This window comes from Danio rerio, chromosome 22 (assembly GCF_052040795.2).
Source record: "Danio rerio strain M-AB ecotype USA chromosome 22, GRCz13ab, whole genome shotgun sequence".
NCBI lineage: Eukaryota > Metazoa > Chordata > Actinopteri > Cypriniformes > Danionidae > Danio > Danio rerio.
This window is the reverse complement of record NC_141042.1, coordinates 8,716,383-8,740,802: the sequence shown is the minus strand read 5'-3', so window position 1 is coordinate 8,740,802 and position 24,420 is coordinate 8,716,383. Positions and strand designations below refer to the sequence as shown.

At 35.1% G+C, this 24,420-nt stretch overlaps 2 protein-coding genes across 4 annotated transcripts; one reads left to right on the top strand and one right to left on the bottom strand.

Annotated features, from left to right (window-relative positions):
* Window positions 1-496: 496 nt before the first annotated feature.
* LOC147838390 (uncharacterized) lies at window positions 497-9,891 on the bottom strand. Its single transcript, XM_087303748.1, has 6 exons — window positions 9,664-9,891; window positions 9,031-9,333; window positions 5,712-6,005; window positions 5,139-5,270; window positions 4,878-4,936; window positions 497-1,358 (listed from the first exon to the last, which is right to left on the bottom strand). The coding sequence occupies exons 1-6, from the start codon at window positions 9,725-9,727 to the stop codon at window positions 1,305-1,307; spliced, it is 906 nt and encodes a 301-aa protein (XP_087159874.1). The 5' UTR covers window positions 9,728-9,891; the 3' UTR covers window positions 497-1,304.
* A 789-nt stretch (window positions 9,892-10,680) lies between these two features.
* On the top strand, window positions 10,681-24,294 carry LOC100320194 (uncharacterized). Of its 3 annotated transcripts, none has more exons than XM_087303411.1 (12): window positions 10,681-10,830; window positions 11,118-11,186; window positions 11,754-12,068; window positions 12,972-13,097; window positions 14,033-14,074; window positions 16,479-16,793; window positions 17,489-17,788; window positions 18,144-18,446; window positions 18,842-19,147; window positions 20,826-21,140; window positions 23,027-23,096; window positions 23,826-24,294. In XM_087303411.1, the coding sequence occupies exons 2-12, from the start codon at window positions 11,141-11,143 to the stop codon at window positions 23,845-23,847; spliced, it is 2,160 nt and encodes a 719-aa protein (XP_087159537.1). In that variant the 5' UTR covers window positions 10,681-10,830; window positions 11,118-11,140; the 3' UTR covers window positions 23,848-24,294. The 3 variants fall into 3 exon arrangements, with proteins under 3 accessions (XP_087159537.1, XP_087159536.1, XP_087159535.1); XM_087303410.1 differs by having other exon boundaries at window positions 10,681-10,990; XM_087303409.1 differs by having other exon boundaries at window positions 10,681-10,990; window positions 17,483-17,788.
* The last annotated feature ends 126 nt before the right edge of the window (window positions 24,295-24,420 follow it).

The following is a 24,420-nucleotide window of genomic DNA, read 5'->3' as shown; positions in this document are numbered from 1 at the left end:
GCAGACAGTTCAGATAAGTAAGCTCTGAGACAGCGTAGTAAAGTATATAGTATAATATAGAAACATTGTTAGCTAGTAGCTACATTATTTTGATGCATCTGGATATACTAGACTTGTCATTTATTTGTTATAATATTTACTGGAGGAAATATTTATATTTACTATAATAATAATACATATTACAATATAATACAATATTATATTATACAATATATACAATATTATGTTTGTTTTCAATAATATTCAGCAAAAACAATGGAATAAATAAAAGCTGTTGGAATATGAGTTGTTGGAATGTATGTATAAGGGGACATTTATAAGTTTTGTGTTAAAGCTTATAATACTGCGACACCTATTAAATCATTTCAAGCAACAAAATTATTAATTATAAGAAAGGTTCTAAATTTGTAAGTTATATCCACTGTTGGACGTTGTTGCTTTTATGGCAACATATCAGAATGTACCTTAATTGTTTTTTTTTTTGTTTTGTTTTTTTACAGTGCTTTAAGTTAAGCCATTCTAAGAAAACAAAAACAGTCAAATATTTTTTTATAGATCTATCATACTGTGTGCAGTAGAGGGTTAAATATGTATATGAAACAAGCTGATTTGAAGAACAAATAGTTTTAAAAATTTCCTGCACTTCAACAATTCTTTTGGTTAATCTTTAGTCAAGTGGATTCAATAGATGATTCATGGATAATAGTCTAATTTCTTGTTGCAAACTAAAATGGATACAAACTGTGAATGAGTTCTCCATTTGTAAAGTTAAAAGTTAACAAGAAGTTTCTTTACTGCACTGTAAAATTATATCTGTTAAGACTTTCTGTATTCTGTAAGTGCTCTCCGTTTATTTATGGTTGTGATATTGGTTGCATTATGTGAGCTTGATCTCTGCTCTGACAACTTTTGATGTTGAAAATTCAACTCTACAGTTCAACAAACTGATCTTTATTGACATTTTAGTAGTTCGAAATGATATCATGTATCTAAAATAATATATAGAAAATAAAGTTTATTACAAGGTTTATTACTGTCAGTTTATTACAAGGTTTCTGTAGCGTAATATACAACACCAACCCAGACAATAGATCACTTTAAACTATTAAAAATGTCACTTTTTGAAACTTTTCAAGATTAAACATTGTTGGAAAAAATATCCATCTCCTATAATGCAATTCTAATGCAAAAATTAACAGGGAAAAAATTTAAAATTAAAACATAAATCACAAAATATGGAGAACTGCTAATTCACGGATATCTGATGTTGTTGCCAGAGGCTCTTCTTGAAAGTCATCACACAGTCAGATATCTTCTGGTCTTGACTGAGGCATAAAGCCCCAGATTCTCCTCTGATCCTTAAATAAAAATAAAAAGCACAATAAATGAGTTCATCTTAATTTAACTGTGATCAACATTAGACACAGAATAATGTGAAGATTAAAAATGCAGAATTAAAGGGCACCTATTTTACCCCCTTTTCAAGATTTAATATAAGTCTTTTATGTCTCTAGAATGTGTCTTTTTACTTTTTAGCTTAATCACACATTAGATTATTTATAATACTTTTCTGAATATTGAAATTTTAAGCTGTTTTGGCTGCCTGTTCCTTTAATGCAAATGAGTTGGATCTCCCAACCCACCATTCTCATGTGCATGTCAGACCCCAAGAGATCTCTCTCTTGCTCCGATGCTTTCCTGCTGTGTCTCACATCAGATTAACAGCACAGTGACAGATAAGAAGGAAGCTGATCTACCATTTATGAGAAATACCACAGGAAGAACTTTTCCAATGGTTATTTTATGTATTTGTTGTGAAATTAATTCAAGCCTTTCTGCAACGAGTCACACACAATGCTGTTACAAAGTTCATGCACACACATTTAGCTTTGCTCTGTTCTTGCACAGCAAATGTGGCAGGAAACACATTATTATCCACTGCTGTATAGATATCCGGTATGTTAATAGACAAAATAAACCTGAATTAACATCCACAAACCTGGACTGAAACATCTTCTTTTATAATTGAACTGACACACGGTTGTGGTGATGAATTACAGCGATTTTACTGTCTTTACTTCATTAAAAACATGCACTGTTTTAGAAATGTTTTAAACTTGTAAAACTCATTCTTGAAGTGCAGATGATTCTTGAAGTGCAGATGATATACGTGTTACAATGGAGACATGTTAAAATGCATTTGTCAATCAATTCAGTGGGCATGGAAAACCTGACTCCTACATCACATTGCCGTATGACTCAGAACTGGAGGGTTTTGGATTCTATTTTAATGTCGGGAAATAAAAAAGAGACTTGTTTTGTTTCTATCACTCTAATATAACTGTGGACACACTATTCCTACACACAGTCCTGTTCAAACAGCTTAGAAGAGATGATTTTCATCATAGGTGCCCTTTAATGTATTTTAAATGAAGTTTTAGTTGTGGTTTTACCATTCTAGACTCTCAGAAATTAAGAGTAAGAGTACATTTTTATCACGCACACATCTGTACCTTCAAGGTGTATTTTACAGTCTAAAAATGTACAAATCTGAATGTCTTGGAACATTTTTTGACATACAGTGTTTTATAAAATATCCAATGTTCTTTGACCAGAACCATTATTGTGTGGAAAACACAGTGACAATGTAAGGATGGCAAAATATTTCCATAGTATCAGACCCTGAGAACTGTTATGGAATTCCATGAAGCAAGACCACAAGAACTGTCATCCAATAAGGGCCTGTTTCCACTGTGTGGTACAGTATATGGTTCAGCATGCTTTTATAGTCATTTCCACTGTCAAAAGGTGCCTAAAAGCGAACCGTACCGTACCATACCACTTTTTGGGTAAACTTTTGAAAGGGTACCAGAACAACAAAAGGGTACCAAAAGGACGCGCAGATGAATGCTATTGGTTTACGGAGATACGTCACTCACTCGTGCATCAAGACAGGAAAAAGAAAACAAAGGAACTGCCACTTTTAAATACACAGTGGAGGCATTACACCGTATTAATTTATACTTCAAGCGTTCACACATAGCTCATGACTTACGAAAGCTCATTTGGCATGCTGTCCTGGGAAAGAGCCCTGAGCTCAAGGCATTCCTCGAGTCCAGGGCTCCCTCCCTTTGTGGGGCGAGGGGAGATTGAGCTCCCCCGCAGCTAAGGCCAAGGTTAACTTCCTGAGACGACTAGCAAAAGAGACTTATAATGCCTATAGGTCTATAATGCAGAGCAATTTTTAGCCTTTGGGAGAGAACTGAAACCCCCGGGGGGAAACGTGCCAGCCCCACGCAGAGACACCAGAAGCTCAAGTCGGGAGCTTGAGCTATTGAAATTCCTGCTGGTTTCTGGGCCGCCGAGACACCTATTTTGGATAAAGGTGGAAGAAGGGGGAGAAGGGGGGATTCTTAAAGACGAAGATAGTTGTAAGTGGAAAAGGAGGAGACATTTATGGGAACTAGGGATCCTTGATTGGAGGATCGTGATTAGCTAATATGAGCCAGCTGGTTGAGAATGTACTCCATTGAAATTAGTCTAATAAATTAAACTTCACATATAATAGAGAGCCATGGTTGACCCAAGCTCAAACCAACCTTGTGTCATCTTCATGAACAGCCACTAAGCCAAAAAGAAGAGGAAAATTTATTATGTGCCCTTTAGTTGTTTACAAAGCTGTCTAAAGCTCGAGTGGGTTTGCTTTCTCGTGTGTGTGTGCCCGCTGTGCATCTATATTTAAAATGATTAACTTTTTGAGCTGATGATAATAAAGTGTGCATGATTATTGAAGTGCTTCTGACATCAGATCCTTTCAGAAACAGACAAATGCAAGAGTGAAGCGCGAAAAAACAAAGCAGAAGCCAGAAAAAACAAAGGAGCAAATGATTCTTTCAGCAACCTAAAACATAAACAAACTGCCATGTTTAATCATCACCTTTTGGACTATTATGAACTCAGCATGACGGAATTACTTTCTAACATGAGGTTACATGTGCTGCTGAATATTAAAGACACATATGAGAGGTTTGCACTGACTGTAAGCTATATGTTGTGTGCTGTTTTTGAACCTAAATAAGAACTAAATGTATGTTGTGTGTAGTTTTTCTGTTACTGGTAACATAGCATGGGGAGGCCTAATATTACTTAAAGGAAATTCGTTTACAGTTATATCCTCTGTCAAAGAACCAGTACTGGTGTAGTTGTGACCGTGAGCAGATGTGATATCTGACTTTAAGTGACTTTGGGTAAATGATGAACAATTAAATGACAAGATGAGATGTTTAAAATATAGTCAAATATCTAAATTAGTTTCTCATTTATGAATGTGATCAGTTCCTTATCATGAACACAATTGAAATTAAATGATCACTTAAATATAAAGTCAGATTATTCTAACAAATAAAATATTGCTTTTTCAAATCTGCTAGAAACAGCTTACATGCATTTCACCTTCACCCATGCTGTTAGTTTCATCATTTGACTAATACAGGGGTGTCCTAGTTTAGCTTTAACTTTATTCAACACACTTGCCTTGAAGTTTTAGTATAGAAAGAGCTTGATTAGCTTCTTCAGGTGTGTTTAATTGGGGTTGGAACTAAAATATGCAGGATGCCAGCCCTCCAGACCCGAGTTTGGGAGGCACTCCTGCACTAGATATACTAGAAAACTTATGGCAGGACTGTTAAAGCAAGTTGAAGCTAAACTAAGCAGGACACCGGCTCTCCAGGACTAAGTTTGGACAACCCTGGAATAATAGATAGTCCCACAACATACTGTTGTGTACTGTTACATTCATTATGTATGGACAAAAACACAAGCGTACATCAACAGGTTATAAATGCCATTAATCAAAACTGAATAACAAATAGACTTACCGATTCATGTGCAAGTCCTTTGCAGGGCTCTACCTCAACATAAGTGATGCTTGTTTGAACTGTTTGAATAATAAGAAAATGCATTGAAACATATTAACTTAAAATAGCACTGCCAAATTCAGGATCTAAATAACAAAAAAATATTTTACTTGATTTATTTTAATAATTGAAGTTTAACTGTTTCAGCTGACTGCAATTTTTAGATTATATTTTATAATATTTATTATTAAAAAAATGTTTAAAGCAGCAGGTAACACTTGCCTCCTTGATCTGTTTTTCTGTGTTTCTCACAGAAGACTGCAGAAATAATCAACAGAGATCCAGCAGCAGCAACAGCGGCAGCAGCAGAGATCAACACTACCAGAGATCCTGGAGGACCTTCTCTGAGATTCTCTGAGCACAAACAAATTACTTTGTACATATTGCACTTATTGTGTGTATTGCCAGCCTGATCTCACGAGAAAACTTAAGTATTTTACGTTTTGCCAGTTTAGTGGCTAATTCATATGAGTTCAGTCGTACGAAATGGTACGATTTTAAAAAGGAGGCGTGGCAACTGACCCCACCCCTAACCCCAACCATCATTGGGGGATAAGCAAATCGTACTAAATTGTACGAATTAGATCGTACGAATTCATACGAATTAGCCACTAAATGAAAAAGTTACGAATTGCCGTGAGATTGTGTTGGTATTGCCTATTCTTGTTGAATCACTGAATGCCTCTTCAATTGTAAGTCGCTTTGGACAAAAGCGTCTGCTAAATGACTAAATGTAAATGTAACAAGGAGATCATTATTATTGTGAGAGAAAATCTGTTTTTGCCACTGCCGTACCTTTGCATGTCTGACAGTGTGTGTTGATGTCCAGATATGTGGTCTGATTGTTGATGGGGTTGTTGACCACACAGCTGTAGGTGTTGTTATCCTGATATTCCACCTCCAGAGGTAGAGAGAGACTGCTGCTGACATCAGCCACACTGAAGTTGGACAATAAACTGTTTCCTTTGTACCAGGAGAGACTCACAGCACTCACATTTACCACTGAACACAGCAGCACACAGCTGGACACTGATGATGCATTTGGGTATGGAGTTAGAAAGGTGGAAATGACAGGAATTGGAAGAGAAGCTAGAAAACACAACAGAATATATTAGATTTAAGTAAAGTATCCCATCTGACTTAATAATAATAAACTTCAGTGACTTTGTTAACATGGACATCAGTAATCAAATTATTTTCCAATCACAGAATAAGACAATACTGTGATTAAGGTGTAGCAAATTAGCTCGAAGGGAATTAAAGATTTATTTAAATGGGGCTTTTCCAGAAACACAATTTTATATTCACAAAATCAGTTTACACTTTAAGGGAATAGTACGCAAATTTGGAAAAAGGGAAATCTGAGAGAAGTACAACTCTGTTTTTAGAGTTTATTTCTAGATTGTTGTGTGACCACATGCATGTAATGTTGAATTGAATAATCAGTCAGAAATCGTAGGGTTTATTTACACACCAATGATTCCAACTTAGGCCTGAAAATGCTTAATTTACAAAAAGTGTGTTTCATGACAATTTAGTTAAACACTGAGAATTTGTCCTGTGGTTCTCTGCACAAACATCACATACAACATTGTCAAAATGATCTCTGTTCATAAAGATTTCAAAAAATGGCTAAATGAAGTTGCATTATGCCTGCAGAAGACATTATGCAACTAAGTTATTAATAAAAAAGTATCCCATCATCATCCATATTACCATATGCATTACACTTGCATTACCAAGGCAACAATGGAATTTGTATTAGAGTGTGTGTTCATTGTGAGCGCCATTCTATAACACTCAGCTGTGAGCTTTTTTGCACTGCAGTAAATTTAAAGTCGTTGCTGCAGTGATAAAAAGAGTACCAAAAATCATACTTAGGTAAAAGTACCATTACTTGCCTAAAAACGTAGTGCAAGTAAAAGTATTTGTTGTAAATATTACTCAAAGTATGAGTAAAAAGACCTTTCCAAAGTACTCATTAGTATTACGCTATAAAAAGCTGATGCGTTATGTGATTTGTGAATGTGTAAACGTAAAATTCTGTAGTACATTTAGTTATTGTCCAGCAGGCACACAGTATCATAAAATGTTAATGTAAAGTTAGATTATGTGACATCAGATGATCAAAATTCAATGTCTAGCCAGCATCTAAGGACCTTATTTTGATGTCCAATAACGACGTCAAATGACATTGATATTTGGTCATTTTAGGTTGTGTTAAAAAGTGACTAAAATCAAATGTCAAGCCAACATCTTGAACCAACGTTATATTGACGTCAAATACTGACATTCATTCATCAGGTATGGCAACCAAAATCCAAGGTCTGATAGACGTAGTAACGTCCACACAATGTCAAGCTGTAACATCATTAGACGTTGATATATTTTTGATTTTAGGTTGGACATTAGACATTAACATTGTGTTACATCGTAACGATGTTGGGTTCTGATGTCAAACCCCGATTTTCATTTCCAAACAACATGCAGCATCCCCACGACATTGGGGTTAGTCAATCTGACATCATGTTGACATCCTGTGCCTGCTAGGTGTTTAAGACCATTTCTGTCACTATACAGTAAACATCTTTCATCTTCTCATCAGTGACATGCATCTAAACAGTCTCTGAGTCAGTGCGATTTTGTTAAGATTTTGGACATCTTCTTGGGCACTTTTAATGCTTCCAAATCTGCTGCAATAAATCACCCATGTCTTGAGGGAGTTCATTATGATGGGATTTACCTTCTATGTGTGATCTGATTGGACAGAAATCACAAAACTGATGTTTCTAATCCCCATAGACAAGAAAAAAAAGTAGTGACTGCAGATTGAAGGAAAGTAGAGGACTAAAAGTATTGATACTGCACTGAAAATGTACTCAAAGGAAAGTAAAGATACACATTTTAAACAAGTTAGTAAATTACAAATCCTGAGAAAAACTACTCGATTACAGTAATTTGAGTATTTGAAATTTGTTACTTTACATCACTGTTGCTATGACACAGAGTATCCCCGCTGTAACATACACATAAAATGTCTTTAGCAGATTATCTGCATCATCAACTTGCTCAAAAGTGACACTGATGGATATTGTGTAAATCACATTTATAATATTAGCTGAAATCATTGCAGTGTAAACACACCCAAACTTCACACTGAAAACTACACTATTATTGTCATGTAAATCAAAAACAAAAAGAAAAACATACATTTGTAAAAATTGCCAAGTAACATTCATGTGTAGAAAAAGTTTTGTTTGTGGCGATTAGACCTAGACAACCAAAATAACAATGTAGGACTCCAGGAATGCATATGCATATATTGTGTTTATTGACAAAGTGTTATCACCACCTACTGGCCTGGCATGCCATTTAAAGCAGGGGTTCCCAAACTTTTTAGCTTGCGACCCCCAAAATAACAATGCTAGTGACTCGCGACCCCCAATATCCTCTGAGGTGGTTATATATACAGAAACCTTGTATGCAATAGCGCACACACACCAATAGACCCAAGTTTATTCTTAGTTTATTCTTTTTAATGTATATCAGAGCTGTACATGTGCCAGAAAGTTTAACCTGACGTTATAAAATCAAGTCTTTAAAATTATGTAATTACCCCAGGGGTCGCAATCCAATAGAACTAGTAACTATAAGCTACTGTAGTAACTATATAGTATAAACAACAATTTTTCTCTTCAGTAGTTTATTGATAAAATATGGTAATTTTTATGGTTTAATATGAATAAATAGATTTTTGGAAATCACCAGGCGACCCCCCTTTATTGTCCCGCGACCCCTTGGGGGTTCCCAACCCCCATTTTGAAACCACTGATTTAAAGGATCTATGAATCTATTTTTTTTTTCGAAAACAAATACATTTTAAGTACATCATCTTTGCTGTGCAAACATGCCCTGAATGAGTTTGAGTCATAAAGACTTATAATACTTCATCCTGCAAATATTAGCAATCCAACATAGATAACAGTTTGTTTCTATAAAAAAAGTGCATAAATGAATTTGCCATTTTACAACCACCCATAATTCCTCCATCAGACTTATTCTAACCATGATTTACAGCATTTAAATGTTAATACATCAGACAGGGTGTTCTCACCATGGACAGTCAGCCTGAATATGTCGAGTAGTATTCCTGTGCTGGTGTTGATTGCTTTGTAATCTCCAGTGTCTGTTATTCTGGTGTTGTTGATGGTCAGAGATCCAGTCTGATCCAGCTTTAATCTGCCTCTGAAACTCCCACCAAGAACATTTTCATGCAATGTGATTTTATTGCTGCTGATCTGAGCTATAAGAATGTTGTGGGGTTTAAACTTCCACTCGATGTCCCCGTCTCTCTGTATTTCTAGAGTGACTGATTCTCCAACCATCACTGGCTTCACTGTAACAGCATCAGACACACCTGGAGAACAAACTGAGTGATAATTTCATGCCATCTTTAGAAAATGTAATTAATGCACAGCTGAAGCTGAGATTGTAAAATAACTCACTGATTTTAACACAATTTCTTGCTGAAAAAAAAAAAACAGCTTTAACCAGCCTAAGCTGTTTGTCTGGTTTTAGATGGTCGACCAGCCTGGTTTTAGAAGGGTTTTAGTCATTTCCAGCCTTCTCTTAGCTGTCAGGCAGGGAGATAACAAGCTAAAAACCAGGCTGGTTGAGCAGATAACCAGCATAGGCTTGTTTATGCTGTAATTGTTTTCCAGCAGAGATGTACAAATGTAAAACTTACCAAATAGATACAACAGAGTCAGATTGAAGACAATCAGGTGAATCATTTTCTTCAGTTTGAGCATCAGAACAGATAAAAAAAACTGAAGATTTCAGCTGTACAAAGCGAGAGATCAGTGGTGGCAAACAGAGAAATGGGTCTTGACTGAAACGGATATTAAAGTGCTGTGAAAAAAAAAAAACCAGCCCTGAGAGCACCTCCTGTCAGTGTCTTTATGCGTTCTTGTATAGTCTAATTTAGTGATGAAGTCGATGAAATGCTTCTGCATTGTGATATTTCAGTACCGGTTTGTGTTCCGGTACTAAAGAAGACACATATACAATACAACAACAGTCTTGATGTCTTTATGTGAAGGACAGAAGAGTCAAGATTCAGGATAAAAATGCAGCTTCATTTCAAAATACAAAAAATAAACTTCAAATGCAAAATGGAGGAAAACAAGGCAAATCATTACCAAAGCAACATAACGTCAAATAAAATCAAGACTAAACTAAACCCAGAAGAGGACAGAACTTAAACTAAAAATCTGCAGACAACGAAATGATGGAAAATAACGCCCTCCAGTGTTCATTTAAGGGCACTGCAAGTGTTTGTGACAATCACAATTTTGCCATACATGACTTTTCGTACATGACATACATGACTCTAGGGTTTTTGTGATAGATACTTCTGTTTAGTATGTAGTCATGTGGACTAAAATCACAACATGCATCTCAAATTTTCATCTTCAGAAAGGCAGTATAGTGTCATGTGTTGGTTTGCCATCTGATTTTTGAGTAGTAAAAAAATCCTCCTATTTTGCCAGTGTTTTATACTTTTTTTTTTAGAAATATCAGAGTTTTTTTTTCACACAGGCTAATAAAAGAACTATTAAGAGAAACAGAAAGTAAAATCGCTGGATAAATGCAAACGACAGACAGCTGTGTAATGTAGCACAGGCAGGAATCCCCCCGGCTCTTTCGCCTCCTGGGACGCCCCTGTCAGTGTTAAATTTCAGCTGTTGCATGTTTGTTCGGCGCATGGTCCGACCTCTATGGGTCCGACGTATCGCCAGTATGGATGAAATGAATCAGTTCATAATTCTCTTAGCATGGCTTGTCTTGCTTTAGGTTAGATTTGTATATTTTTCTGGGATACTACTTTTTTCTGAGTCAAAGTGACTGTCTGGTACGGTTTCAAAGTCGCTCAAAGAGAGAAACTTCAGTCCGTTTTGGTGAACTGTTGAGAGGTTTACTTTAAAGAACCGGTTCACTAAAACGATTCGTCCAAAGGAACTGCACAACAGTTTTACGCCTAGCAGCAGACTCGAATATGAAAGACTTGAATTGTAAACAAACGTATTCTGTCATATTGAGTTATTTAAACATCTCTCCATGGTTCTCCAGATTTGTTGTTTCTTTCAGAAAATGCGCTGGGTGTCTCAGAAACTCACTAATACTGTTTTTATAAACCAGATTTAGCTGGAAACCGCAGCAATATGAGGATCATTTTAGGGATCATTCTGTTTCTACTATCAACATGCGGTAAGTGTGCGGTTTGTTCAGTCATTAATAGGCCTGCTTTCGGCTTCACACAGCATTTTAACTAACATGGGCAACAGTGTATTTTTAGCCAAAAATTATGCCTTGTGTGAAGAGTTAGTATGTCCTTTACTCCTTTACATTGCATAATCATTTTTTCTAAGGGAAGTACGTAATTACAGTAAACTACTTTTTAAGAATATTATATATATATATATATATATATATATATATATATATATATATATATATATATATATATATATATAGATATAGATATAGATATTCAAATCAAGTAATTTGAAACATTTATTATTTCATAACAAGCTGATGCTTATATACTGTACATGTATTCTTCTTCTTGATTCTTTGTATTGGCAGTGTTGAGGTATTAACTGCTCATTTCACATTTTGCTGATAATGAATATATTTGTTCTTTATTCATAGCTGAATAATCAAAAATAATTATGTTGAAAAGACGAGACTTAATTCTCTCCCTTTAAATGATTTCTCACTAACATTCTCAGCAGTGTTTCAGTCTCTGAGATGTTGTTTCTGTTTGTTCTGCAGGTGTGTTTTGTGCTGAAATCAATGTGCAAGTATCAGTGATGGAGGGACAGACTGTGACTCTTAACACTGATATTAATGATATAAAGGAAATCACTCGAATAATGTGGAGGTTTGAAACTTTACGCATTGCTGAATTCAATAACAACAAAACCACTTATGTCAATGACCCTGAGAGATTCAACAGACTGAAGCTGAACAGTCAGACTGGAACTCTGACCATCATGAACATCAGAACCACAGACACTGGACTTTATAAAGCAGAGATCAACCACAACACTGGCACTTCAAAGTGGTTATTCAATGTTACTCTCAGTAGTGAGTTGTTTTTTTTTCTGTAAACTCTCATCAGTCAATTTTAGTTTTACAGTTTTTAGCACTCTTATAGAGTTGCAGCTTTACAATATGACAGGTGACAGAACTTGCTTCACAAAAAGCAAGTGTGTTTCTGTAGGAATTTATTTATGAACCACCATAAAAGGCTCAAACTTTTTGGTTAACACTTGAGCGTTAGTCAACGTACATCAACTGTAGATTTCTGCATGTATGTATCAGATTAAACTTCAGTTGTTAATTTTGCTGAACAAATGCATTACGTTAATTAACAAATGTGAAACTATTATATCAGATTTACCTGAAGCCATGACCTTTAATGATTTGTAAAATGGCAGTCAAGTTAGTACTTCACAGTGCAGTTAATACCCATTGTATTAAGTGAAACAATCAGTCTGTTTAACCCTTTGAGCAGTGAGGGGTTTGTAACAGTATGTGGGATTGTTTTTTCTGAGCCTCTGGCAGAATCATCACACACAGTGGATTTAGAATGTACAGAAATTAGAATGTAACAGAATTACAAAAGCTTGATGAGTCACCATGGAAACCAATATGGAATACAGTGTAAAGTTCTCAAGTTCACACCTCACTCCAGAGAGACGTTCTAAACTTACCAGTGAAAAGATTAAGAAACTGAACAATATTTAACATCATTGCTTTTCATCTACAGCCTCTACAAACAAAGGGCAATCTCAAATCACATTTACAATGAATGACGACAAATTGACCATTCCAAGATGATGCATACTTTGTGCATAAAGATCAAATTGTATTCTTAATTAGATTTGTAAATCTTTATATGCAATTAATCAAGGATCATTAACAAACATTAACCTACCAGATATTCATTAGTGGATGTTTATGGTGTTGACTGTTTTTCTTGATCAGTTCCAGTTCCAGATTCAGGTTTATCTCCAGGTGCTGCGGCAGGAATAGCTGCTGTTGTTCTTCTGCTGGCGTTTGCAGGAGCAGCTGCTTTTATGTTTTACCATTGCCTCAAGTTTCTTCCTAAAAGTAAGTAATGTAGTACTGTTAATTGTATTGTACATTTTCCCCCATATCTAATATATAGTTATAATAATAAATAATAGTTTACTAATACAAATGTACATTATTAATTTCATAAGTCAATTGTTTTTTTAAAGCAGCCTCTTTATTTTGTCCAAAGCTACAGTATATTGTACAGTTGAAGTCAGAATTTTTAGCCTCTCTGAATTATAAGCCCCTCTGTTTGTTTTTTTTTCCCTCCAATTTCTGTTTAACGGAGAGAAGATGTTTTTCAACACATTTCTAAACACAATAGTTTTAATAACTTCAAATTTCTAATAACTGATTTATTTTATCTTTCACATGCTTCAGTTCAATTCATCTTTATTTCTATAGCGCTTTTACGTTGTAGATTGTGTCAAAGCAGCTTCACATAGAAGATTAAAGTAAATTGAAACAGTGTCAGTTCAGTTTTTGTTGAAGTTCAGTTTAGTTCAATTTAATTATGAGTTCATAATATTTGACTAGATATTTTTCAAGACACTTCTATACAGCTTAAAGTGACATTTAAAAGCTTAACTGGGTTAGTTAGGTTAACTAGGCAGGTTAGGGTAATTAGGCAAGTTATTGTATAACAATGTCTTGTTCTGTAGAATATGAGAAAAAAAAAATATATGGCTTAAAGAGGCTAATAATTTTGCCCATAAAATGGGTTTTAAAAAATTAAAAACTGCTTTCATTCTAGCTGACATAAAACAAATACGACTTTCTCCAGAAGAAAACATATCAGACATACTGTGAAAATCTGTTAAACATAATTTAGGAAATATTTAAAAAAAAAATAAAATTCAAAGAAGGGCTAATAATTCTGACTTCAACTGTTTATTAAAATGGGGACTGCATGATTCATTCAAATTTCCAAGTATTTAATAAACTTTTGTTTTTTATGTGCTGCTAAAAAGAGGAGCAAAAAGGAGACTTCTGTGTTCAACAATGTCAGATGTGTAAGTATTAAAGTATGCTATTGTAGAGTTGTTGTCATTGTTAGTCAGCATAAAAGCCATTTTTAACACCAGCTTTGTTGAAATTGGTTTAGAGTAGCAATAACTGAAGTCTGTGTTTGTCCACTGTTGACCTGCATGATATTAAATCATACAAAATCATATTTGTGTTTGGTTAGTTTGTGTATATTTGATGATGCATCTTTTTGTTTGTGCCACTGTATGTGCTTTTAATACTTTATTTATATAGTAAAAAAATTAGAGGAAGAAGAAAATAATTACTAATAAAATAAAAGGAGAAGGTGGATGGGGGGCAAAGCAGTTGTCATAGGGGTTACTAAATCAAGTGATAATACATTTGAAGCACTTTGTCACATATTGTTTACAATGACACACTCAGTCTGTTTTTGCCAATACTTGTTGCATTCTTAGGTTAAACGCAAGTCTTTCCATACAGTGTATTTCCTTTACGATTCCTATCCATTACGTCCTTGTTGGTGGATCAATCTGAAACAATTTTAGAGTCATGGCTTTTCTGCTACCTGCCTAAAGTATTTGCATTGAGTATTTGTTAATAATTAGAACAATGACTGGCATTTTCCCAAGGTACAGTATAATGTATTAAATGAGTAGTCCATTTCTTCTCCATTTATCGTTTTTTTTTTTTATTTCAGTCGCTACTTCATACCAGAACGGGTGTATTTTTGGGCAAGCACAATATTTTTTTAGTTCCACATTGTCTCCAACAGGAGCCCAACCTTTTAATAACTCACTCAATGCAGAAAGTTTAGGAGTTATAAAGAACCTCATCAGATTTTTCCATCCAAACTCTTTCCAAACTCTCAAGTTTGTGGTTTTTGCATGTGTTACACACACATCTCTCCACTCTTCCACTGTTATTTGTTGGTCTGACTCTTTCTCCCATCTTTGTTTTATTTAATTTGATGAATGAATCTTACTGTTTTGTATGTTTTGTAGGAATACCCATCAGTTCCAGGTGTTTTATTTGCTTTCAGATTTGATATAGCCCTATCCAATTCCTCTATAGTTATTTTAACTATCAATTCTGTGTTCTGTTGTTCCCATATTGGTGATAGGTCAAATGAATCCAGAAAACTCTTTACAATCACAATATGCGCAATATACGCAATATGTTGGGCGTATAAGTCTTTGTTATATAGTTCAAAAGATTTCTGAATGTCTTTTAACTGAGTACACACCTTTTGAGTTTTAGGATTTCTTGTTTATATGTATGTGGTTTTAATGATCTTATTTACTGTCACAATCACTGCTGGTTTTGCCCTTTTATGTCCACTAGAGGACACTGTGTTCTGGTTGTCTGCTCTTGGACTCCATTTCCCATTTCTTAGCATCGTAATCAGTTTTTGGTTTGCTTATTTTTGCTTGTGCTGTCTTTTTTGCAGTTGTTTGTGGTGTGCTTCAGGGATGTACAAAAAATAAAGTTTTCAGGTTTAGAAAAAGGGGAAATATGAGCTGAAAAAAGGCTTTTCAGTGGTGTTCAGCGTGTTAATTTCTCTCTCCCTCCAGCTGAGTAATCACACAATGTGAAGCAGCTTTTACACTGGACACAGAAAGCGCAGTGCTATGAAATCCATGTATTTCAGTGGATTGAGCCATGCAACAATGTTTGTTCCTGCACTGACCAAAACGCAAAAGCACTAGCATACACTATGGTCAAAGTTCAAAATAGCTCAATATTCCACTCATGTATACACATACTTATCAAAGCGTGAACTGCACATGCTCACTGGAATAGCAAAGTCTGCTCAAATAATGTGCCAGCAGTAGATTTCTATGTGGTATACTTGTTCCTGCTGCTTGCATTAGTGCTACTGTGCTGCCATGGCAATGCCAGTAAAATGACACATCTCGACTTCATGGTCATTAAAATTTTTGTAAATTGAATATTGGTTAATAAAACAATAGATACTTATTACAAAGCAGTTTTGGTTTTCAGCCAAGTGCATCTAGAATTTTGTGTTTTGGACCTAAATTTTATTTCCATCACATACCTAGTTTGCTTTGATGTATTTGATTTGTTGGTCTGCTTTGCCTGCTCACCTTGTTTATTTCTTGTTTTTTTTTTTTTCTTGTTTGGCCCTGTGATGCCATGCGTTTTTGTTAGCCTGCATTACATTATTATCTTGACAATAATAAACTGCTTGTATCCTCCACCCAGAGTTTGGCCTGACATTAACAGCACTAAAGTTTTAATTTCCACATCATCACTGTTAAACAGGAGAATGGGAATGCCTGCGTTTCTACTAACAAGTCAGTTTATGTAGCATTATTGTTTACTAGTTTTATTTCATTAACATTTAATGAAATACTAAACAAGATTAATTCGTAATATTCACGTTACTATGTTTATGTGCTGCTGTGACAGATGATGCGAAGATCGTATCCGTGAAGGAGGGAGAATCTGTCACCCTAAAGCCTGATGCTGTAATTCAGAGAGACGATCAGATACTGTGGACATTTGGACCGCAAGAGACTCTTATTGCTGGGTTCAATGGAAATACCAGAGAGATCTCCACAGGTGATGGTGCTGATGGGAGATTCAGAGACAGACTGGTGTTGGACTCTAAGACTGGATCAGTAACAATAACAAACACAGCAAGCGAACATGTTGGAGTCTATAAACTGAAGATCAACAGTAGCACTGGGACCTCATACCAAACCTTCATTCTTACTCTCACACGTGAGTATCTCAAGTCTTTAAATGAAAGTCAGTGTTGAAGTGAAGAGCAGGTGCCTGTTCCATGATGATGACTAAACAAACTCAGAATTTTAGGATTACTTTTAAGTTGACTAATTTGCCAGTGCAATCAGGCTTTATTTTTACCATGACCCTGATTATAAACTTATTCTGTTAACTCAGACTTTGATCCTGAGATCATGAGTGTGGACACATAAAGGCAGGACATCAGGAGCAAACAGCCAATCACATGCCTTGAAACACAAAGATACTGTGCTTGCCAGCTCAGTTCACAGGCTAAACAGTTTAAACATACAGATCTTTAACCTTCAGTGACCAAATAATAATTGATTCATTTAAATAGTTTGATTTCATCAATTAATTGAATAAGCTTATTCTACACATTCCTGTAATTGAATACAAATGAACTTGCCATTATATAAGGAACTGTTTACTTTTAGTAATATCACTAACGTTTATAATAATTGTTAGATCAGCTCAACAAATCTTGTGAAAAAATATTGCATGATGCATCTTATTTTAGTGTCGCTGAACTGTATGAATTAATTTGATATTTATTTAAACTATCACAAAACTGATTGAATCAACTCTTGTTTTTGTTCAGTCCTGATAAAGAGCATCTGAATGAACTTTCTTTTGTATTTCTCTGTTTCTGTCTGCTTCTGTCTCAGATGAAGAAGATGTGATGTCAGTGACAGAGGGTAGTTCTGTCACTTTAGACACTGACACTGAAATACAGAAAGACAATCTGATCCTGTGGATGTTTAGAGATGAAGACAGTCTCATAGCTCAATTGGATAAGACCACAAACACGGTCGCCTTTCCTGATGCAAGATTTAGAAGTTTGAAACTCGACAAAAAGACTGGATCTCTGACCATCATAAACTTTAAAAATATTCACACAGGACTGTACAAACTACAGATCAGCAACAGTGGCAAGATAACCTCAAGCAAGACCTTTAAAGTGCTGGTAAACTGTGAGTATTTCTGTGATGTTGATGCTTTGAAATGCCTGACATATATTATTATTAAGCAATTACAATGTGTGTAGTAATATCAACTGACTCAATATGTTGTGGGATTTGTTTTAATAATGAAAAGTAATGTGTGTGTCTGTTTTGATGCAGCCTAAATGTTCCCTTCTAGCTTTGTTTCATTGAGAAAGCTTAAAAATGTATTATGATTTCACAGATTAAACTATTTTGCTTTTAAAACCAGAGTTAGTTGGTAATTCTGACTGTATTCTAATAGGCTTCATCACATTATTAATTCACTTAGATTAGTTTTTCCCTTTGTAAAGTGATTGAGGATCTTATTTCTTTTTTCTGACAGTCAAAGTGTCAGTGACAGAGGGAGATGCTGTCACGCTAAAGGTTCATGTTGAAATTGCTAAAACAGATGAGATACAGTGGCTATACGAAGAAAACTCTCTTATAGCTGAAATCAAAGAAGGGAGCGTGGAGATTCTTAAATCTTATACAGCTGATGGGAGATTCAGAGGCAGACTGATGTTGGATGACAAGACTGGATCTCTGACCATCAAGAACACCAGACCCGAACATGCTGGATGTTATACACTAAAGATAAACAGCAGCAAAGGGCCATTGGAAAGACAGTTCTTTGTTATTGTCAGAGGTGAGTCGGAGATTTAGCTAAAACTACATCCAGAGATGATGTCTCTGAAAAATGTCTGTGCTTACATTTATGTGAACAATTTAATAGAAATAATTTTTACCAATAAGAAACAATGTGCATTAACTATGATGAAAGCATGCGTGTGCTTAGTAAATGCATCAAATATGTAAGGGATTTTGTTTTAACAAATCATGTTATGAGATAAATGGCATGATGGGACCACAATAATGAACAAATCAGCAGACTGAGCACATTGTAAATGATCTAAAATGTAATTTTGCTTATTGTTAAATGCTTTAACCAAAGTCAGTATTATTTCCTCCAGTCTTTTACAGTCAACATTTAGTTTCACATTGTGACTTGATCTAATTTCAACCCTTTGTTTTATTTCTAAGCGAGTATGATATTAGGAAAGAAGGGAAACAACGTCACTCTGAATGTTCATGCTGAATTACAAAGAGATGATCTGATCCTGTGGATGTTTGGAGACGAAAACAACCTCATAGCTCAAATGAACGGAGAAACATCAGAGAGCACATTTACTAAAGCCGACGAGAGATTCAGAGACAAACTGCTGCTGGACAAGATGACTGGATCTCTGACTATCAGTGACATCACAAGCGAACACTCCGGAGCTTATAAACTACACATCATCAGCAGCAAAAAGTCCATCTACAGCTCATTCAGAGTCTTTTTGTGTGGTGAGTCTTCCAGTTTAATAGACTTTACTATCATAATAAAATATGGACATCTGTATTAGTTTTACAACCTGAAAAACAAGAATGTTTTGTAGGAGCCAACAGCTGATTGGTAATTAATCTATAGGTCTAATTAGTCATTCATTCATTCATTCATTCATTTTCTTGTCGGCTTAGTCACTTTATTAATCCGGGGTCACCACAGTGGAATGAACCGCCAACTTATCCAGCAAGTTTTTTACGCAGCGAATGCCCTTTTAGCTGCAACCCATCTATGGGAAATATCCACACACACATTCACACACACACTCATACACTACGGACAATTTAGCCTACCCAATTCACCTGTAGCGCATGTGTTTGGACTGTGGGGGAAACCGGAGCACCCGGAGGAAACCCACGCGAATGCTGGGAGAACATGCAAACTCCACACAGAAACGCCAACTGAGCAGAGGCTCGAGCCAGCGACCTTCTTGCTGTGAGGCGACAGCGCTACCTACTGCATTCTTCGCCTCCAGGTCTAATTATGTGTAAAGAAATTAGCTTTTAGTCTCGTTACTTTACTCAGTCACTTTCCTTCGGCTTAGTCACAGGTTTATTAGGGGTCACCACAGTGGAATGAACCCCCAATTACTCTGGCATATGTTTTATGTGGCAAATGCCGTCCAGCTGCAAACCCATCACTGAGAGTACAGCAGCTTCAGTGCTGATAAACACCCATTCACTCTCTCATTCACACACACACACACACACACACACACACACACACACACACAGTGGGCAGTTTAGTTTCTCCAATTCACCTATACTAAAAGTATTAGGAGGACTTTGGGGGAGATTGGAGCACCCAACTGGAATATCCAAACCCCATTCAAAAACTAGTGATCTTTTTTTTTTTCTGTGAGGCAACAGCTAGTCCTCTACATTAAGCTGCCTGTCTTGTTATTTTATATTACTAAATAGTGATGGCTGCTTCCTAAGCAGCGCTTCATGAAGCTTCACCACATTTACAAATCTTTTGTTCTGAGTGCATATCATATTGGCAAGGTTACATAATTTTAGTAAACGGGGCTTCATTATGTTGTAACATTTTGAAAAATTAATGATTCCCCACTAGGGGCGATGTGCATCCTAAAATCTGCTTGAATCATGAGGGTTTCCTCAGATAGCACCTAATGGTGAATCACTGGACAGAACAAACCATCAGCCTTGACATTTAAAATAAGAATGCATATTATGAAGACACTTTATATGATACTAGATGATAAGCTGAGTGCATGTAACACTTTATTTTGATGGTCCACTTGAGTATTAGTAGACTGTCTGCTTAATGTCAGTTGATACTGCTTCTTCAACAGACATTAACCTGACTATAAGAAACTTTACAAGTAGGTATACATGTTAACTTACACCAAGCCTAAACCTAACCTCAACCCTAACCCCAACATAAAAGTCTACTTATAATCTTATTTGAATTAGTTGGCATGTAGATGCAGTGTAACCTAATTCAACAGACAGACCATGAAAATAAAATGTGACTTAAGTGCATTTATAGTTTATACTTTATGTTTTTGAAAATACTGGAAAAGAGAAATACTGAAGGACACACAGTCCTATGCAAACAGATAGTTTAACTTTACTTTTATCTCAGTCTGAGTAACTTTCTCTGTTTGATCTCCAGGTGAGTCTGTTCCAAACACTGTGTCAGTGATGGCAGGAGAAAGCCTTATTTTGATCACTAATTTTAATGTAGAGCAAGATGAGAAGCTGTACTGGACATTTGAAGGTGTGATGCTAGCATCTGGAATGAACGGAGACGTCAGTAAGACTTTCTACAAGAGTAATTGGAGTTTCAGAGACAGGTTGGAGCTGCATCATCAAAGCGCATCTCTGACTGTGAAAAACACCAGAAGCAGCGACTCTGGAGTTTATCAGCTGAACTTGTGGAATAAACACAAGAAACACATTCACTTGGATGTCAATGTTAGCGTTTCTGGTGGGTAACTTAACTCTAATTAACTTCTAAATGACACCCAATTCATTATTAGTTTTTTAAGTGCTAAAATCTTATTTTTCTAACACATTTCCTTAACTAAAGCCTTGAAATGACAATCTGTGCTACACCAACATGGGGAGAACATGCAAACTTTACTCGGAAATGTCAACTGGCGCGGCCGGGACTTGAAACAGCGGCCTTCTTGCTGTGAGGCGACAGTGTTAACCACTGAGCCACCGTGTCACCCTGAGGACTATTAATGCTTTATAAATCCCTTATAAATGACAAATAAAGGCTCAGAATATTTTAAAAAGGAAAAAACAAACAAACAAATGACTTCAAGTGAATCATATCAAATGAAGAATAAATATTTGCAATCTTATCTAAAATATAATCACTGTAGAGTTTAATCATCGATAAATAACACTCAAATATCATAATATATTGTTAAAGCAGGGGCGGACTGGCCAGCTGGCAATTCTGGCAAATGCCAGAAGGGCTGGACCAATTTTTAAATGTGGGCCGGTCAGTTTTTTTTATTTTTTTATTTGTATTGTTTTTAAGTGCAGACAGCTTTTATCTCTTCCTAGATGTGGAATAATAATAATAATAAATGTTAAGTATGTGGCCCAATCGGCAACTGCCGCCTGGTTTCAAGATGGGCCGACCCAATCCGAGGTTACCCGGACATAATCAAAATCTGGAAAGGAATATCATATTATTTCACCATCTATACACTAAATAGTGAATGTACGTGTTTGTGGGTGGGGCTGTGTCGATGTTGTAATGTGGGCTGGTGTGGTTACATTCCCAGGGATGAATTTTTGTCCCAGTCTGCCCCTGTGTTAAAGTATTATATTGTTGTCGTTTTATCCGATTTAATATTGTATGTTGACATTCCTGTTATTCAGCAATGTTTAAACCTTACTGTAGTTTTATTTTTTTAGATAAGATGGCAAATATTTATTGTTCATTTGATACTGAGCCTTTAATTGTCATTTATAATGGATTTACAAAGCATAAATAGATATGTAAATAAGCATATAAATAGTCCTCACTTAAATAAGGTGACAAAACGGGATCAAGTTGAGTTAAACAAGCAATTTAGCAATAAAAAAGGAATCATTAACAAAGTTTTAAATTATATATGTGCATATAGGTCAACAATACAGCATGTTTAGCTTTATTTATAAACTGTTTACTAACATCCACTAATGTAGTTAATGCTTAACAAATAATGAATGAACTTATTGCTAATGCTTAATAAATGATACATAATGTGTAGTTATGAAGTGTAACTAAAAAAAGATAATTTATGAATTGTCAACTTAAAAGGTTTTGGGGTCTGCTGTAATATATTAGCAGTGGTGAATTAAATATAATAATCAAACACTTGAATAAAAGTACAAAATTGACTCCATTAAAAACAAAACACAAATGGGTAACACTTTAATTTAGGTCACAATTCACGTTGCTAACAAATCATTAACTAACACTACTATTTTAATAAACAACTAATTAGCTGTTTATTAATAGTAAGGTCCTTATTTGTAAGTTGCTTTGGATAAAAGTGTCTGCTAAATGACTAAATGTAAATGTGAGGTAAAAGTTTTTGGTTAAGACTAGGGATGCATAATAAGATAATAATATGACTACTGAACAGTTAATATCTTAATAATAGGCAGATAATTAGCCAGTAGTTAATAACATGAATTATGACTCAAACTAAAGTGTTCCCCACTAATGTGACAAAGTTGAATAATTTAGAAAACTGGTTATTTTAATTGTCTCTATCAGATGTTAGAAGTGATATTGAAAATGTATATCTACAGAATAGATGAAGATCTGCTCTCTTTTTGTCCGTTTTTTTTTTTTTCTTCTTCCAGATGACACCAGAAACACACTGAATCAATCAGTAAATGTACAGATGCCACATGGAGAAATCCAGAGTAATCTGTGAGTTAAACAGACCTTCCTGAAAACCTGTAGACGTTTTGAAAGCTTTAGATATGAAACACTATCCTAAAAAATCTTAAATCAAGAAGCGTTTTCTAGACTTGACTTTCTAGTCTTGTTTTAAGAAATAATGTCAAAATTAAGTGAGTTTTTTTTCTCCTAAAACAAGACATGTGTTGGCGTGTCTAAAAAATGTTTCGTGATTTAAGAATTTTAGATATTTGGACTAGAAGCAAGGCTAAAATCTAAGTTAAAAAAGCATTTTTACAGTGTAGTTAAACCTGTGCATGTTAATGAATCACAACCATTAGTAAATAGGATGAGTACATATGTGATATGTCTTACAGCTGTCTTCAGTCTTTTGACTATGCAGATATTGACAGGTTTGTCAGTTTAAGAAACAAAGTGTTTTGACTATTTATCCAGCAGAGGGCCACAGAGGTCTGTTATTTATTGGGTTGCAGTCAACTTTGTCTGTGACCTCAATGTTTGATATGTGTTGCTACATTACATTGATGTCTATTGATCAGACCGTTCACCAATAAATTAACATTTACTCACTATTTACTCCTCCTCAAGTCATTGCAAACCGTTATTGATTGATTTTTGTGCATGAAAAATGTTAGAAAGCTGTAAACATTGACTTCTATTATAAGAAAAGCTGATGTTATGGAAGTCAGTGGTTACAGATATCCATTATTTCTTTAAAATGTCTTTTGTGTTCAACAGAAGAGAAGAAGCTGGTTTGTGACAAGTGAAGAGAGAGTAAATGATGATGCAAATGAACTGTCCCTTTAATTACTGCTTAGAATGATCATTAAATAGGTTTGCTATAATGTGAAGTGTGATTTAATAGAAATGTGCATGAAATATAGTTTTGCAACATGCAGATCAGAGGACGTTTAGCTTGAACATAGATTGACTTGTGATCACGCATTTAATTTTGTAACTGTGCTCAGTTCTTCTTTTGACTAATTTTACCCTTAATGCTGTTATGATCTAGTGGTCAGCAGCTTCCCAGAATGCTGTTTTAACAAACACACCCACATCTATTGAGAAATGACAGCTTTAAACGGGTTTCCTTCCATCTAATGGTTTATTTTACTTTGTTTTTAAAGACCAAATACTGTCATTAAATTTTATTTTCAGCATGTAAATAAAGTGTGACAATAATAAAGTTGTTTTCTTTTTAAATATATATATATATATAATTGGGCATCTTTATTTCCAATTAAGTCATGAAAACTTGCAAAACTGTTATATGCTGAGTTTGACTTACAATTGCAAGTCTAACTGACTAAAGATGTAAAATAAACATTGAGCT

Excerpts from the sequence above, each read along its gene's own strand:
- LOC147838390 (XM_087303748.1), bottom strand. The coding sequence starts at position 9,727 with ATGCTCAAACTGAAGAAAATGATTCACCTGATTGTCTTCAATCTGACT. Across the intron at positions 5,271-5,711 it reads ACACTGTCAGACATGCAAAG|AGAATCTCAGAGAAGGTCCT; the intron begins GTACGGCAGTGG and ends GTTTGTGCTCAG. Across the intron at positions 1,359-4,877 it reads AAGGACTTGCACATGAATCG|GATCAGAGGAGAATCTGGGG; the intron begins GTAAGTCTATTT and ends TTTTTATTTAAG.
- LOC100320194 (XM_087303409.1), top strand. Across the intron at positions 13,098-14,032 it reads CCTCAAGTTTCTTCCTAAAA|AGGAGCAAAAAGGAGACTTC; the intron begins GTAAGTAATGTA and ends GCTGCTAAAAAG. Across the intron at positions 23,097-23,825 it reads GGAGAAATCCAGAGTAATCT|AAGAGAAGAAGCTGGTTTGT; the intron begins GTGAGTTAAACA and ends TGTGTTCAACAG.